Source organism: Epinephelus fuscoguttatus, linkage group LG14, assembly GCF_011397635.1.
Source record: "Epinephelus fuscoguttatus linkage group LG14, E.fuscoguttatus.final_Chr_v1".
NCBI lineage: Eukaryota > Metazoa > Chordata > Actinopteri > Perciformes > Serranidae > Epinephelus > Epinephelus fuscoguttatus.
This window is the reverse complement of record NC_064765.1, coordinates 2533062-2545113: the sequence shown is the minus strand read 5'-3', so window position 1 is coordinate 2545113 and position 12052 is coordinate 2533062. Positions and strand designations below refer to the sequence as shown.

Sequence of the window (12052 nt, the reverse complement as noted above, 5' to 3'; positions counted from 1 at the left end):
CAGTCATCATAAGTAGAACAGAGACAGTGTCAGTTGGTTCACTTCCAATGACTGATCACACTTAACTGCTAAAACAGCTTAATCCAGTCTTTTACGGAGCATAAAAAACATTTGCAGTTTGTCTTTAGGAAAGCTAAAAGTTTACTGGAAAGTTTACCGGTTATTCCACCATTGTTGTTTCTAGTGTGTCCTCATTACTCAAAGCAACAACAGGCCTGTGCAAACAGACAACGTCATTGTTTCCCGATGCTCTGTTTTACTCGTCCACACAGAGAAACAGAAACTAACTGCAGTTTGGAAAAATCTGCACCTTAAACCCTGTTTACACCGAACAGTCCGGTTCAGTTCAGCTTGGTATGCTTTTTTGTCCGTTTGTGGATGGTCCCAACAGCAGCGTTCCTTAGCGTCCCCATGTTTGGTCCCCCCTCTGTTGGGGTACCTAGCACACAGATCTGGTACTAAAAGGTGGAGCTAGAAACCCTGCAGTCTGATTGGTCAGTAGAGGACGCTCACTCTGGTTTTATGTAACCTCTGTTCATACATCAGTAAACTACAACTATAAAATGAAAGAGAAAAAAATAACTTCATTCACTGGGCCGACTGCCGGCAACTTTTAAGGTGGAACGTTAACTTGTAATGTTACTCAATGCATGAGTTGATGACGTGAATCCATCAGCACACCTTAAATTTCACTGTGACAACTTTGACCATCACTTTAGTTTTTATATGACACACACTTTTAGTAATGACTTTAAAAATATAGATTCATTTGGAGCGGATTATGTGAAGGTCATATATTCTAATCCTCACTTCCTGTGGGCTACAGCAACACTAAACCCCTGAGCTTGCCTGAGAAGGACTAAATGCACAAAGCTGCTATTTTGAAATATCCCATGGAGAGAGACTCTCACTGCAGCCTGTTCTATTTTGTTGTGAAAATGTGGGCGTGCAGCCTCGTTCTGTGGACGATAAACCAGGTGCAGACTTCCATCTGTGTCACTGCTGATGAGGAAATACAGCGAGTGCTGGACGGAGCAGTGAGTGACAACAACCCCGCCCACATTTAAGAGGACTGTCTGAACACACCGAGGGTCTAGGTACCATGTCTGAAGGCTTACTGCTGGTTCCAAAGGGACTGGACTGAAAGGGTTTGGTGGAAACAGGGCTTTAGAAGACGTTTTAAAAAAATCTCCATCAGTAACCTAAACTCCATTTTCATGCGGACGAGAGGCCAAAACATAAAGGAAAATATGCTTTTAGAAAAATATCTTTTGTCTGTGCGGACAGGGCCGGAATTTGTTCTGACAGATGCTTTTTCCTGAGCCTGGGAACAAGACGAATCAGCGAGCTCATGTTTATTTGCTCTTAGTTGAAGCCAGGCTAGCTTTTTGAAAGATTAAGGATCAACTTTGAAACTCAAATTTAAAATTATTTTCATCACATTTATTAACAGACTAACCGAAATATTTATTATTTTTTATTATATTATTATTTATTATTACCACTTTTTTTCTACTGCCACATTTTATTTCTGATTGTCTTGATATAATCTGGAGAAAGCGTTATTGTCCCACTGTACAAATCTGTGCATGTTAAAGTTAATACATTTTGAGTCTGAACTGGAAGTAGTTCCTAACCCTAAAGGCTGTAAGAATGCAGTTTAATCTGAGTTAACTGATAATAATAAAACCAAAAACAGTTACAGTGGAAGTTACGGACTTGATTTCCTCAGAATACATTGTGGGATCGTCTGCACTTTTCTTTAGGATGCTCTTTGCCGTCCTTTCTGTCAAATCCGTCCTCCTCCAAACTGTTTCATTAACACAGTGTAACCCAGGTCAGCAGGACAGACTCCAGGGACCATAAAAGAACAAAGTGTGGATCTTTCTCAGTGAAGCATGTCTGAAACACGCCATGAAGCAGGATAACAAGCTTTTATGTCAGTGCAGCACAGCAGAGCTGGGTTCCCTTCCCCGTCCCGTGAGACACAATGCAGTCATTTAGGTCACAGCGGCCGTACCAGACACAGTGTCCATGCTGTCAATGAGGTTTACAGTCACGTGGGAGGAAGAGATGAGGCCCTGGAGACCAGCCATGAGACTGAGCAGAGATCTGTGGGGATGTTACGTGATAACAGATCCATTGTTTTATCTTTTATCGTTGGTTTCATGCTCCCATCTCGTCCTTTTGTCTGTGATTTCTAGTTTAATATGAACTTGGCCTGGAATCACTAACCCTGGCTGTTTGTTTCCTTCCCTCCTCTCCTCCTTCTCTCCTCCTCTGCTGCCCTTTGACCTTTCCCACCTCCTCTCCTCTTCAGACCACGGCCAGAAGGCCCAAGGTGAGCTCAGTCCTCGGCGCCTGCAGGGCTTCACGTTTCTATCAGTTTGATTTCTGTACTGGTGTGTGGTCGTAGTTTGTGTGTGTGTGTGTGTGTGTGTGTGTGTGTGTGTGTGTGTGTGCCAGGTAATGTCAATACATCACAAAACATTATTCACCATTTTATTTTCATTATTTTGGTCGTACATCACTGTTTTTTCTTCTTCACATTTATATTTACAGCACAAACACTGTTTCTGTCTCCACCCAATGTTCATGTGTTCAATGTTCAGTTTCTCACTTCTGTTCGTCTTTAATTAATGTTTGAATTAATTGCAGCACAGTTTTTAGCTTATCATATACTTTGTCTGGTTTCTGAATTTGGTTTTGTGTATTTTTAATTTAATGTTCAAGCATTTTTCTGTCGCAGTTTTATATTTGTGTTGGGTCTGTGGGCACCATGGAGGTCCAATGAAGAGTTGGCATTTTGCAAACACGAAATTCATGACAGAAAATTAGACACACCTAAAAGAAAAATAATAATGGTTTTGATGTGGATGTTTAATTGTCTGTTTGATAATTATATAAATGTGGATAGTTAAATAGTGGAAAGTTGTAAATCTGTGAAGAGTCTTCTGACTCTTATTTGTCATTTCCTCTCTCCTTGATCCTCGCTTGAACCTGAAGTCGTTCTGGTGTGTCATCTTTAACGCTGCCCCAAAACTCTTATTTCTGCTCTGAGGAGCGATGAGCGAGGATACACAAGAGCAGCCTTCACGGAAGTCTTTAATTGGCCGACACGCCCCGCATTAGGTGGACGCTGCAGCTGATTGGATTGATCTAATGTCACATCAAACCGGAGTTTCATACAGAGTGAAGACAGGAAAAATTAAAGATTAAACTGAAGTGTATCACTCCAAGTTTTATGTTTTATTTATTTTCTGTTTCACCATCTAGTTAAAAATTAGCTAAGACAGAAACTTTCTTATTTACTAGAGAGATTTGTCTTTTCACAACCTGTAATTTCCTCCATTAACTCTTATTACAGAGACAATTAAAGCCAGAGTCTGTCAGCAAGAAACATTTATTACAGTCTCAACTTAATCATAGGCGGGGGCTCAGGGGACGCATCCACGTCAATGTTTAGATCATGTGCATTTGCCCCCCCATAAAACATGAAAGTAGCAGAGGACTTTTATTTTGACAAAATTAAAGATTATCACCATAAACTGATGCAAAAAAGGCAATTTTATTGGTGCATAAAAATTCAGAATGCAGGAAGTTTTGTTTGATGCTCAAAGTTTTCTGGCGGCCTCCGAACCCCCTGTTTCCTACGACCTTGAACTTATTTTGTATTCAGTACAACAAAAAATACGATGGTGAATGATTTTTTAAACGCAGAAATAAAGAGAAAGTCAGACGTCAATAATGCAAATCATAAATTGTGTTGTTGTCCAATACTAACAAGCTGAAAGGGGGCATATCTCCACCTATCGTAGAGGAGTCGCACATACTTGGCTCAATAAATGGATTCCCCTCCCGTGCTTGACTACTGGGACAAGGACAGTAGGCCAGTTAGATGTCCTCGTCCAGCTGGGACTGGAGCTCCACTTCACTGTGACTGGAAACAGACTGAGTGACTCATACAGTGAATTAACTGGCCGATAACCAAAGCCCAGGTAACCTGAACACAGATGATCATAAACCTGGATACCGTCATACTCATAAATACAGAGACAGGAATGACCAGGTTTGCTGTTAGTTCAGTAAACGTCCTAAGTAAGGTAGAAACCGGGATACTATGTGCATGTAAACATTCTCAGTGATGGACCTCCATTATGGCCACTACAACACTAAACCAGTCGGATCTCTACATCAAACACTCGGTGATGTTTTCCCTCATGACTTCTTCTTCTTGGTTTCTTCAGCAGCCCACCCGGCCTGCAGGTGGGAAGGGAGCTGCGTCCGGCTCGGCCTCGGCCTCTGCTGGAGAGATGAGCAGCAGCGAGCCCAGCACGCCGGCCCAGACTCCTCTGGCTGCTCCGGTCATCCCCACCCTCCACTCACCTGGAAACCCTCCGGCCCCCGTCCCCAGCAAGGTCAGTGTCATCAGGGCTGCTCCTGCCTATGAACTTTCCTAGTGGACCAACAGTCCTCATCAGGGTCCATCAGTGGACCAACAGTCCTCATCAGGGTCCATCAGTGGACCAACAGTCCTCATCAGGGTCCATCAGTGGACTAGTCTCCTGCATGTTTCTGATATGAATGTAATGATTAACTGATATATTTTGGTGGTTTGAGTTGAAGGTGTGAGAAAGAATAGTATCAGTAACATTGTTAACACTGTGCTACCAGTAAATTCAGAACAAGATGCATCCACCAGATTCTGAGGAAACACTGTAAGTCTCCAGTCTTTATGTTGCACTTGCCTACATTCTAGATTTTGTTGAATTTACAGAGGAAGCAGGAGATTAACGCCAGCTATGAGGAAACGTTTTGCTCTTGAATCTGAGCTCTGTGACCAGGTTTATAAGGACAGCACACGACACCGTGGTTTAGTAACACCGTGCACATCGTGCCAACAAGATCAAAGACGTCTTAGCGCTCGGTGTGTAAGCCAGAGGAGCAGAAGTGCGGGAGTTAAATCAGATGTGACATCGTTTTTGCTATAGCTCCTCTAAATATACAGGAATTCTGACACAGCTGTCAGTTTGTGTTGATGTCATAAAGAAAAAGAATCTGAAATGAACCAGAGGCTTTAAAGGTGAAATCTGATACAGGAGGCAACATAACAAACACAACAGGGATTCTGATGACAGGGAAATGCATAAATTATAATGTAGCACCAATCTTTTAGTGAAATAATCCATCTATTAATTTTCTAAAGAGCGTATCCTCTTCATGGTCACAGGTGGCTGGAGGGTTTCATTTTAAATCACAAAAAATAGAAATACATAAATATTTTTTGGAGCAGTGCAAAGAGTGTTATGATTAACTGCACTGAGGCAACTTACTGCAACAGCTCCAAAAAAATTGTATTTAATATAGAGTAGGTTATTGTTTTAAAGAATTACTTTGACTATATCCTGACAGTGGTATATGAGACAGGTAATCCGTTGTCGGTATCGCCCCTTTTACACTGCCGATTCAAGCCATGAATATCACTCTGTTATTCTGCCTCGCCATTCTGTTGAAAAGGTTCAGTCGTAGAATGGAGGGACAGAGTTGTCTTGCCTTTAAGCCAGCAGCAGAGACTGACGCTGTTGTGTTAAAGTTCTCACCAGTCATACCTCCTTTGCTTCCAGCATGCTGTCTGAAATGACACACTGGTTTGTTTCTGTGTAAAAAAAAAAAAAAAGCAAAGAAGGTATGAAGAAGGGACTTTGTAGTCGCCCTATAGCGCCATGTCTGGTTACAAAGAGCTGTAGTTAAAGTTTGGGGCCTCTGACCAAGCTGCCATATTTAACAAGTTGGTAGTGAGAATGTTGGATATACAGCAGGGTGTCATTTGCATAGGTGTGAATATTCATTTGTAATTCTTAAGGCCCAACCAGAGACAGGGGTTGCAAATCAGCCACGGCTAGAAACCTGTATGCATTACACCTACTTTATATTTTACATATGAAACAATGTCTTATGCATTTGTCCCTGTCAAATGAACAAGTAAATAAACAAAAAAATAAATGAAGCGCTGCTGAATGTTTGAACATAACAATTAAAGAGAAGTGGATCCAGGATTGAGCTTTGAGGGACACCACACTCAACACAACTAATATTTATACAAATAAATACTCTTCATGCTTAAACTTTAACGATGCAAATGTTGCATCTAACACCACCAGTGTACAATGGTCTCCTGCTTTTGTTCTGAGGTGATGATTTGAGTTTATTGTGTGGCAGATTTAAAAATATCATTAACTGGAAATAAAGAGGACGTGTCTCCATATACGCTGAATTTTATGTGCCTGCTGCTTCTCAGGATGACACAAGTGATTTGCTCTGGAGCTCACAGTCTATTAAATATGATTAAGATGTGCAGATGTTGGTCGATTTGAGGATTTAAAGTTGCTTAATTGTCCGTGAACCCTTCATTAATCATCAGCTGTGTACACATTGAGCAGAGGGAGAAGAAACATGTCCTTTAATCTGAAGTTAAATGTCACGGATTATCACTCTAACATTTTGTAAAAGTCAGCTGTCATCTGCTGTTTAATTTTGAGGCCGACATCATCAGCCTGATTCGTATTTTATCCCCTCAGGAGGACGTCACTATGGAAACACAGGTGCAGTCATGCGGCATGATGTGATGGGGTTTTTTTTGCACTCAGTATGAAGTGTTGTTTTTTTTCTCTCACTAACATTTTAACGAGCTGCTGTGACTTCTGTTCTTTAATTGCTGTGTGAGGCGCCGTCTCTGTTTCACAGGCTGGGTTCTTTACTGCAGGATTAAATTAAGATCTCCTGTCGTTAAGGGGTGTGTTTTAATGTGTATGAACACATATAGTGAGTGTGTCCTTCCCGACGAGGCATGTGAGTGTGTCGACACTGACTCTCTCATCTCCACAGGTGGAGTCACTGCATGGCGAGTGAAATTAAAGCCTCCTAACACGTAAAAATATGAAGGTGGTGTTAGAGTGAAAGTTTTACACCTGATCTGTTGTTCGAGGACGCATGAATGTGACACTATTAAAGAAACATTAAGGAACAAAAAAATGTAACTTCTGTTGTGTTTCACGGTGCAGAATAGTTTCAGGGCTCCGTGCCGGTGATAGCTGTAGCTAAAGGCGTTATGTTTTTCAGGTTGTCTGTCTGTCAGTACGTGAGCACGATATCTCAAGAACATGTTGAGGGAATGCCTTTACATTTGGTGCAGACATTCACTTGGACTCAACAATGAACTGAATAGAATTTGTTGGTCAGAGGTCACTGTGACCTTGCATCTGTCTCATTTTTGTGAACAGGATTTCCCCAAAATGCCTTAGGGGAATCTTTTTCAAATTTGACACAACCATTTAGTTGGACTCATTAATGAACTGATTAGAATTTGATGGTCAAAGGTCAAGGTCACTGTGACCATGAGTCAATTTCATGCTTGTGAAACACAATAATTCATGAGCACATTGAGGGATTTTCTTTCAAATTTGGCACAAACGTTCACTTGGACTCAACAATGAACTGGATAGAATTTGGTGGTCAAAGGTCACGGTGACCTTGCACCCATCTCATTCTTGTGAATATGATTTGCTAAGAACATCTTTAGGGATTTTTTTTTCAAATTTGGCACAAACATTCACTTGGACTCGAGGATGAACTGATGAACTCAGATTTTGGTGATCAAAGGTCAAGGCCGGTGTGACCTTGCTTCCATGTCATTCTCGTGAACGCAATATCTCAAGAACAGCGTGAGGAATTTCTTCAAATTTGTCACAAACATTGACTAGATGAACTGATTAGTTTTTGGTGGACATAGATCAAAGGTCAAGTCTATGTGACCTCATCTGTCTCATTCTCCTGAACGTGATAACACCTTAGAACACCTTAAGGGAATTTCTTTATCTTTGGCACAAACGTTCACCTGGACTGAACAATGAACTGATTAGAATTTGGTGGTCAAAGGTCACTGTGACCTTGCCTCAGTCTCATTCTCATCAACACAATAACTCAAGAACACTTAGAAGGAATATTCTCAAATTTGGCACTAATGTTAATTTGGACTCATGGATGAACTTATTAGAGCTCAGTTCAGTGTGACCTCAGGAAACAAAGTTTTGGCCATAACCCAGGAATTCATTCAATAATTATGCTAAAATTTAACACAAATGTCAAACAGAATGCAATGATGAAGAGATGACATTCTAGATCCAAAAGGTCAAAGGTCAGCTTGACTGTGACATCATCATGTTTTAACGTCATATCTCAGGAACAGAAGGGGAGACATTCGGTCAGATACTGAATTGATGTGTATGAAGCATTCATGTTTTCACAGACATGGGTGTAAACTAACTGCAACTTCACTGATTTGTGGAGGCGTACAACCACAAGGTGGTAATTATAGTTTTAAATGTGTGATTGCTAATTAAATCTCTCCTTTCCTTCCTGTCTGTTCTCTGTCTTCAAATATCTGCCTTTCCATCCTCTCATCCTCTTGTCACCACCCTGTCCTCCATTTCCTCCATATGTCCTCGTCATCCAGGAGGAGGAGGCGCTGCGTGGTCAGGTGAAGGACCTGGAGGAGAAGCTGGAGACGCTGAAGATGAAGCGGACGGAGGACAAGGCCAAGCTGAAGGAGCTGGAGAAGCACAAGATCCAGCTGGAGCAGCTGCAGGAGTGGAAGACTAAGATGCAGGAGCAGCAGGCCGAGCTGCAGAAACAACTCAAGGAGGCCAAGAGGGTAAGACGCAATACACGAGGGAGGAGACGAGTGGTTGTACAGGGGGATGTTTAATGCATGTTATCAGTGCATCCTCAAAATGGCTGCAGAAACAAGACAGAAATGATCTGTGTCATCAGTGTACACCCACATAGTCCTGAGTTTGTTTTATTTTTACCTGAAGTGATTTTACATTCTTTAAATGTAAAAATGTGTAGCCTATACACTGATTATTTATTTTATTTTATTTAACCTTTATTTAACCAGGAAGATCCCACTGAGATTGACAACCTCTTTTTCAAGGGAGACCTGGCCAAGATAGGCAGCAGCAAGTACAAAACACAGTTACAAATTACACAGATAAAACACAAACAAATAAAATAAAAAAGTATTGAATTTACAAGAAGATTATGAAAAACAAGTACATGTAGTGGAGTCGGCCTCAAGTATTCTCAGGTTGGATTTAAAGGTGCTCAAAGAAATGAACCCTGTTAGTTTCCAGTCATTTTGCAACATATTCCATGCTGAAGGTGCAGAGTAGACAAAAGCCTTTTTACCCAATTCAGTACGGGCATATGGAACAGAAAGCAACAAGTAGTCTTGAGAACGAAAGGAGTAAGGACCAGCGCTTCTCTGTGCAATTAAGGAACAAATGTAGGAAGGCAGTAGACCAAGTAATGCCTTATATATAAAAGTATACCAATGACTGAGCCTTCAGGTGGCCAGAGCAGCCCATCCAACCCGAGAGTATAACTCACAGTGTTGTGTCAGTGGTTTATAATTAGTGATAAACCTCAGAGAAGCGTGATAGACAGTGTCAACCATATGAAGACATTTAGCAGAAGCATTCATATATAAAATATCTCCATAATCCAACACTGGTAAAAAGGTAGCAGCATCAAGTCACTTTTTTGCATTAAAAGAAAAACATAGCTTATTTCAAAAGTAAAAACCCAGTTTTATCCTCAGCTTCTTCACTAGTTTCTCTATATGCGGCTTGAAAGTGAGGGAGGCATCAGTCAAAACACCCAGGTATTTATACTCGTGAACCACCTCTATTTCATTTCCCTCGAGAGTGGTCACTGAGGGCATAATTTGTGGCCTCTTCCTAGAATTAGAGAACAGCATAAGCTTAGTCTTGTCTACATTGAGAACAAGTTTCAGCTGAAGTAATGAGTGCTGGGCAGCAATAAAAGGCTTTTCTGCAGAGATTCAAGAGTTGATCCACAGCAGTAAATAATTGTGTCATCAGCATAGAAATGCAAATTAGCATCTGTCACATTTATACCCAAATCATTGATATAAACAATGAATAAAAGGGGACCTAATATAGAACCCTGCGGCACCTCCTTGTGGACAGTAACAATATCAGAACACAGGCCATCATATTTAATGCACTGAGTCCTATTACTGAGATAGTTGGTGAACCAATTAACTGCTTGCTCCGAGAGTCCTGACTGCAAGAGTCTAAGTTTTAAAATATCGTGGTCAACCATGTCAAATGCTTTCGACAAATCAGTAAAAAGACTAAAATGTTTTAACATTTCTTCAACTAAAATGAGCGTCACACGTCTGCGACCTGGTGCCTTCTTCTCTAAAATTTAGCCAGACCTCAAAGGCGAAGGCTTGTCTTGAGTCTCCCTAGTTATCGATTCCAAACTCAAAAAAGGAAAACAGAGAATTTAATGGTTTGCGGACAGATTTGTTTGCTTGAATAATTAACTTACTCTAAAGGCACAAATTAGCAATGAACTGAAAAACTAAGTGCATGAAGAACAGGTTTTAAAGATTACATTAAGACTATATTTAAAACTATACATCACTAACTCTACACAATAATCTGTGTGTAGGAGGCAAAAGAAGCCATGGAGGCAAAAGAGCGTTATGTGGAGGAGATGTCGGACACGGCAGATGCGATCGAGATGGCCACTCTGGATAAGGAGATGGCCGAGGAGAGGGCGGAGTCTCTGCAGCTGGAGGTCGACTCCATGAAGGAGAAAGTGGACGAGCTCACCATGGACCTGGAGATCCTCAAGCACGAGATCGAAGAGAAAGGTACGGCTGAGACGCAGAGATGAAAACCTGTTTTATTATGAACATATTTTTATTATAATTTGCTGATGGCTGTTTCTAATTGTTTTATATTATTTTTGTTTCAAAGCTGACAACAGAGCATTGTGACATTTCAGTCCTGTCATAGCCTCCGTGTGACACGTTCTGAACCCTGGATGTGGAAACTGACCTGAGGTTTTAGCCTAAAATAATAAGTTACATGTTGATGTTGCGTCAGTCGCGTCTTGCTGCAGGTAGTGACTGAAAAACGTTTTATTAACAGGCTGTTCTTTCTGCTTTAATACAGAATTGTTGCAAACTCTAAATATAAAGTTTATTTCCCACTAATAAATGCTGTGAGTGGACACACATTGGCGGTGTGAACATGCCCCGAGTGGTCACATTGCTGTTTCGCCGCTGCCCTCTGCAGTGCTTTCACTCAATACTGGACCAGTTTATAAAACTGTTGCTCCCATTAGTCACTAAGACACAAGAACATGGTTGAGGTTCAGCTTTGCAACTGTGCTCCCCCTTGAACCAAAAGACTTTGGTTTCCTGGATGCTGCCCGGCAGCTCATGGGAATAACGCTGCCGGATTAGTTTTTGGCATCATTTATGGTCCGAACTACAACAGTATCTGATTGTCTTCAAACCTCTGACTTTTGTTCTTGATGAATGAAAAACATTCTTGGCAAATGCTTTCGTCCATCTTTCGCGGGTCCAAGAATTTCACCTCTAGCGGCACAACACGAATGCCCCTGGCTGTCCCTCTTAATCATGGCCCCCAGTTCAGAGAGAAAACCCACAACATAGAACCAGAGTCCTGATCCATTATTCCTAGCTGCTGTATTTAGGTGACCGGGCCTGCTTTGAACACTCCAATATTTTCAAAGTAAACATTTCGGACCCTGCAGGACACTCAGCTGAGAGCAGTGACAGAGCTCAGAGAGGCAGGGGCTGGGATAGATAGATAGTCAGAGATCCAACTACGAGCTGTTAGACTGCAGCAACTTTAAGATATGCTATTGGAGCTGGAATTACCGCCGTGCTGGCACCAGACGTGCCCTCCAATTGATCCTCGTTAAATAGGATAGGAATAGGAAGTTGGAAAACACCCAGACTCACCCTTTAAGGCCTTTAAAAGAAACACTTTCACATTAGACATAAACCTTTGAGCCGTAAAAATAGAGTGAAAATATTAAAATTCTTCACACAGAAGGGAACAAAATGAAATAACCATGTTTCAGTCTGAGCTCAGAGTTAATCTGAAATATAAAACTTTAAGGCTGTATATAATACGGATCAGTTATT

General features: G+C 41.3%; 2 protein-coding genes across 3 annotated transcripts in view; one reads left to right on the top strand and one right to left on the bottom strand.

The window, feature by feature from the left end:
* Positions 1-12052, bottom strand: part of LOC125900850 (histone-lysine N-methyltransferase 2D-like) — a 422240-nt gene that overhangs the window by 209015 nt on the left and 201173 nt on the right. The gene's annotated exons all lie outside the window — the stretch shown is intronic.
* Positions 1-12052, top strand: part of dctn1b (dynactin 1b) — a 67914-nt gene that overhangs the window by 32972 nt on the left and 22890 nt on the right. Inside the window, exons 7-11 of one of the 2 annotated variants that reach the window (XM_049596083.1) lie at positions 2321-2341; positions 4248-4418; positions 6579-6602; positions 8513-8710; positions 10540-10744. In XM_049596083.1, coding sequence (XP_049452040.1) covers positions 2321-2341; positions 4248-4418; positions 6579-6602; positions 8513-8710; positions 10540-10744 — 619 coding nt within the window. The remainder of the gene's footprint in view (positions 1-2320; positions 2342-4247; positions 4419-6578; positions 6603-8512; positions 8711-10539; positions 10745-12052) is intronic. The other variant, XM_049596084.1, reaches the window with a different exon arrangement.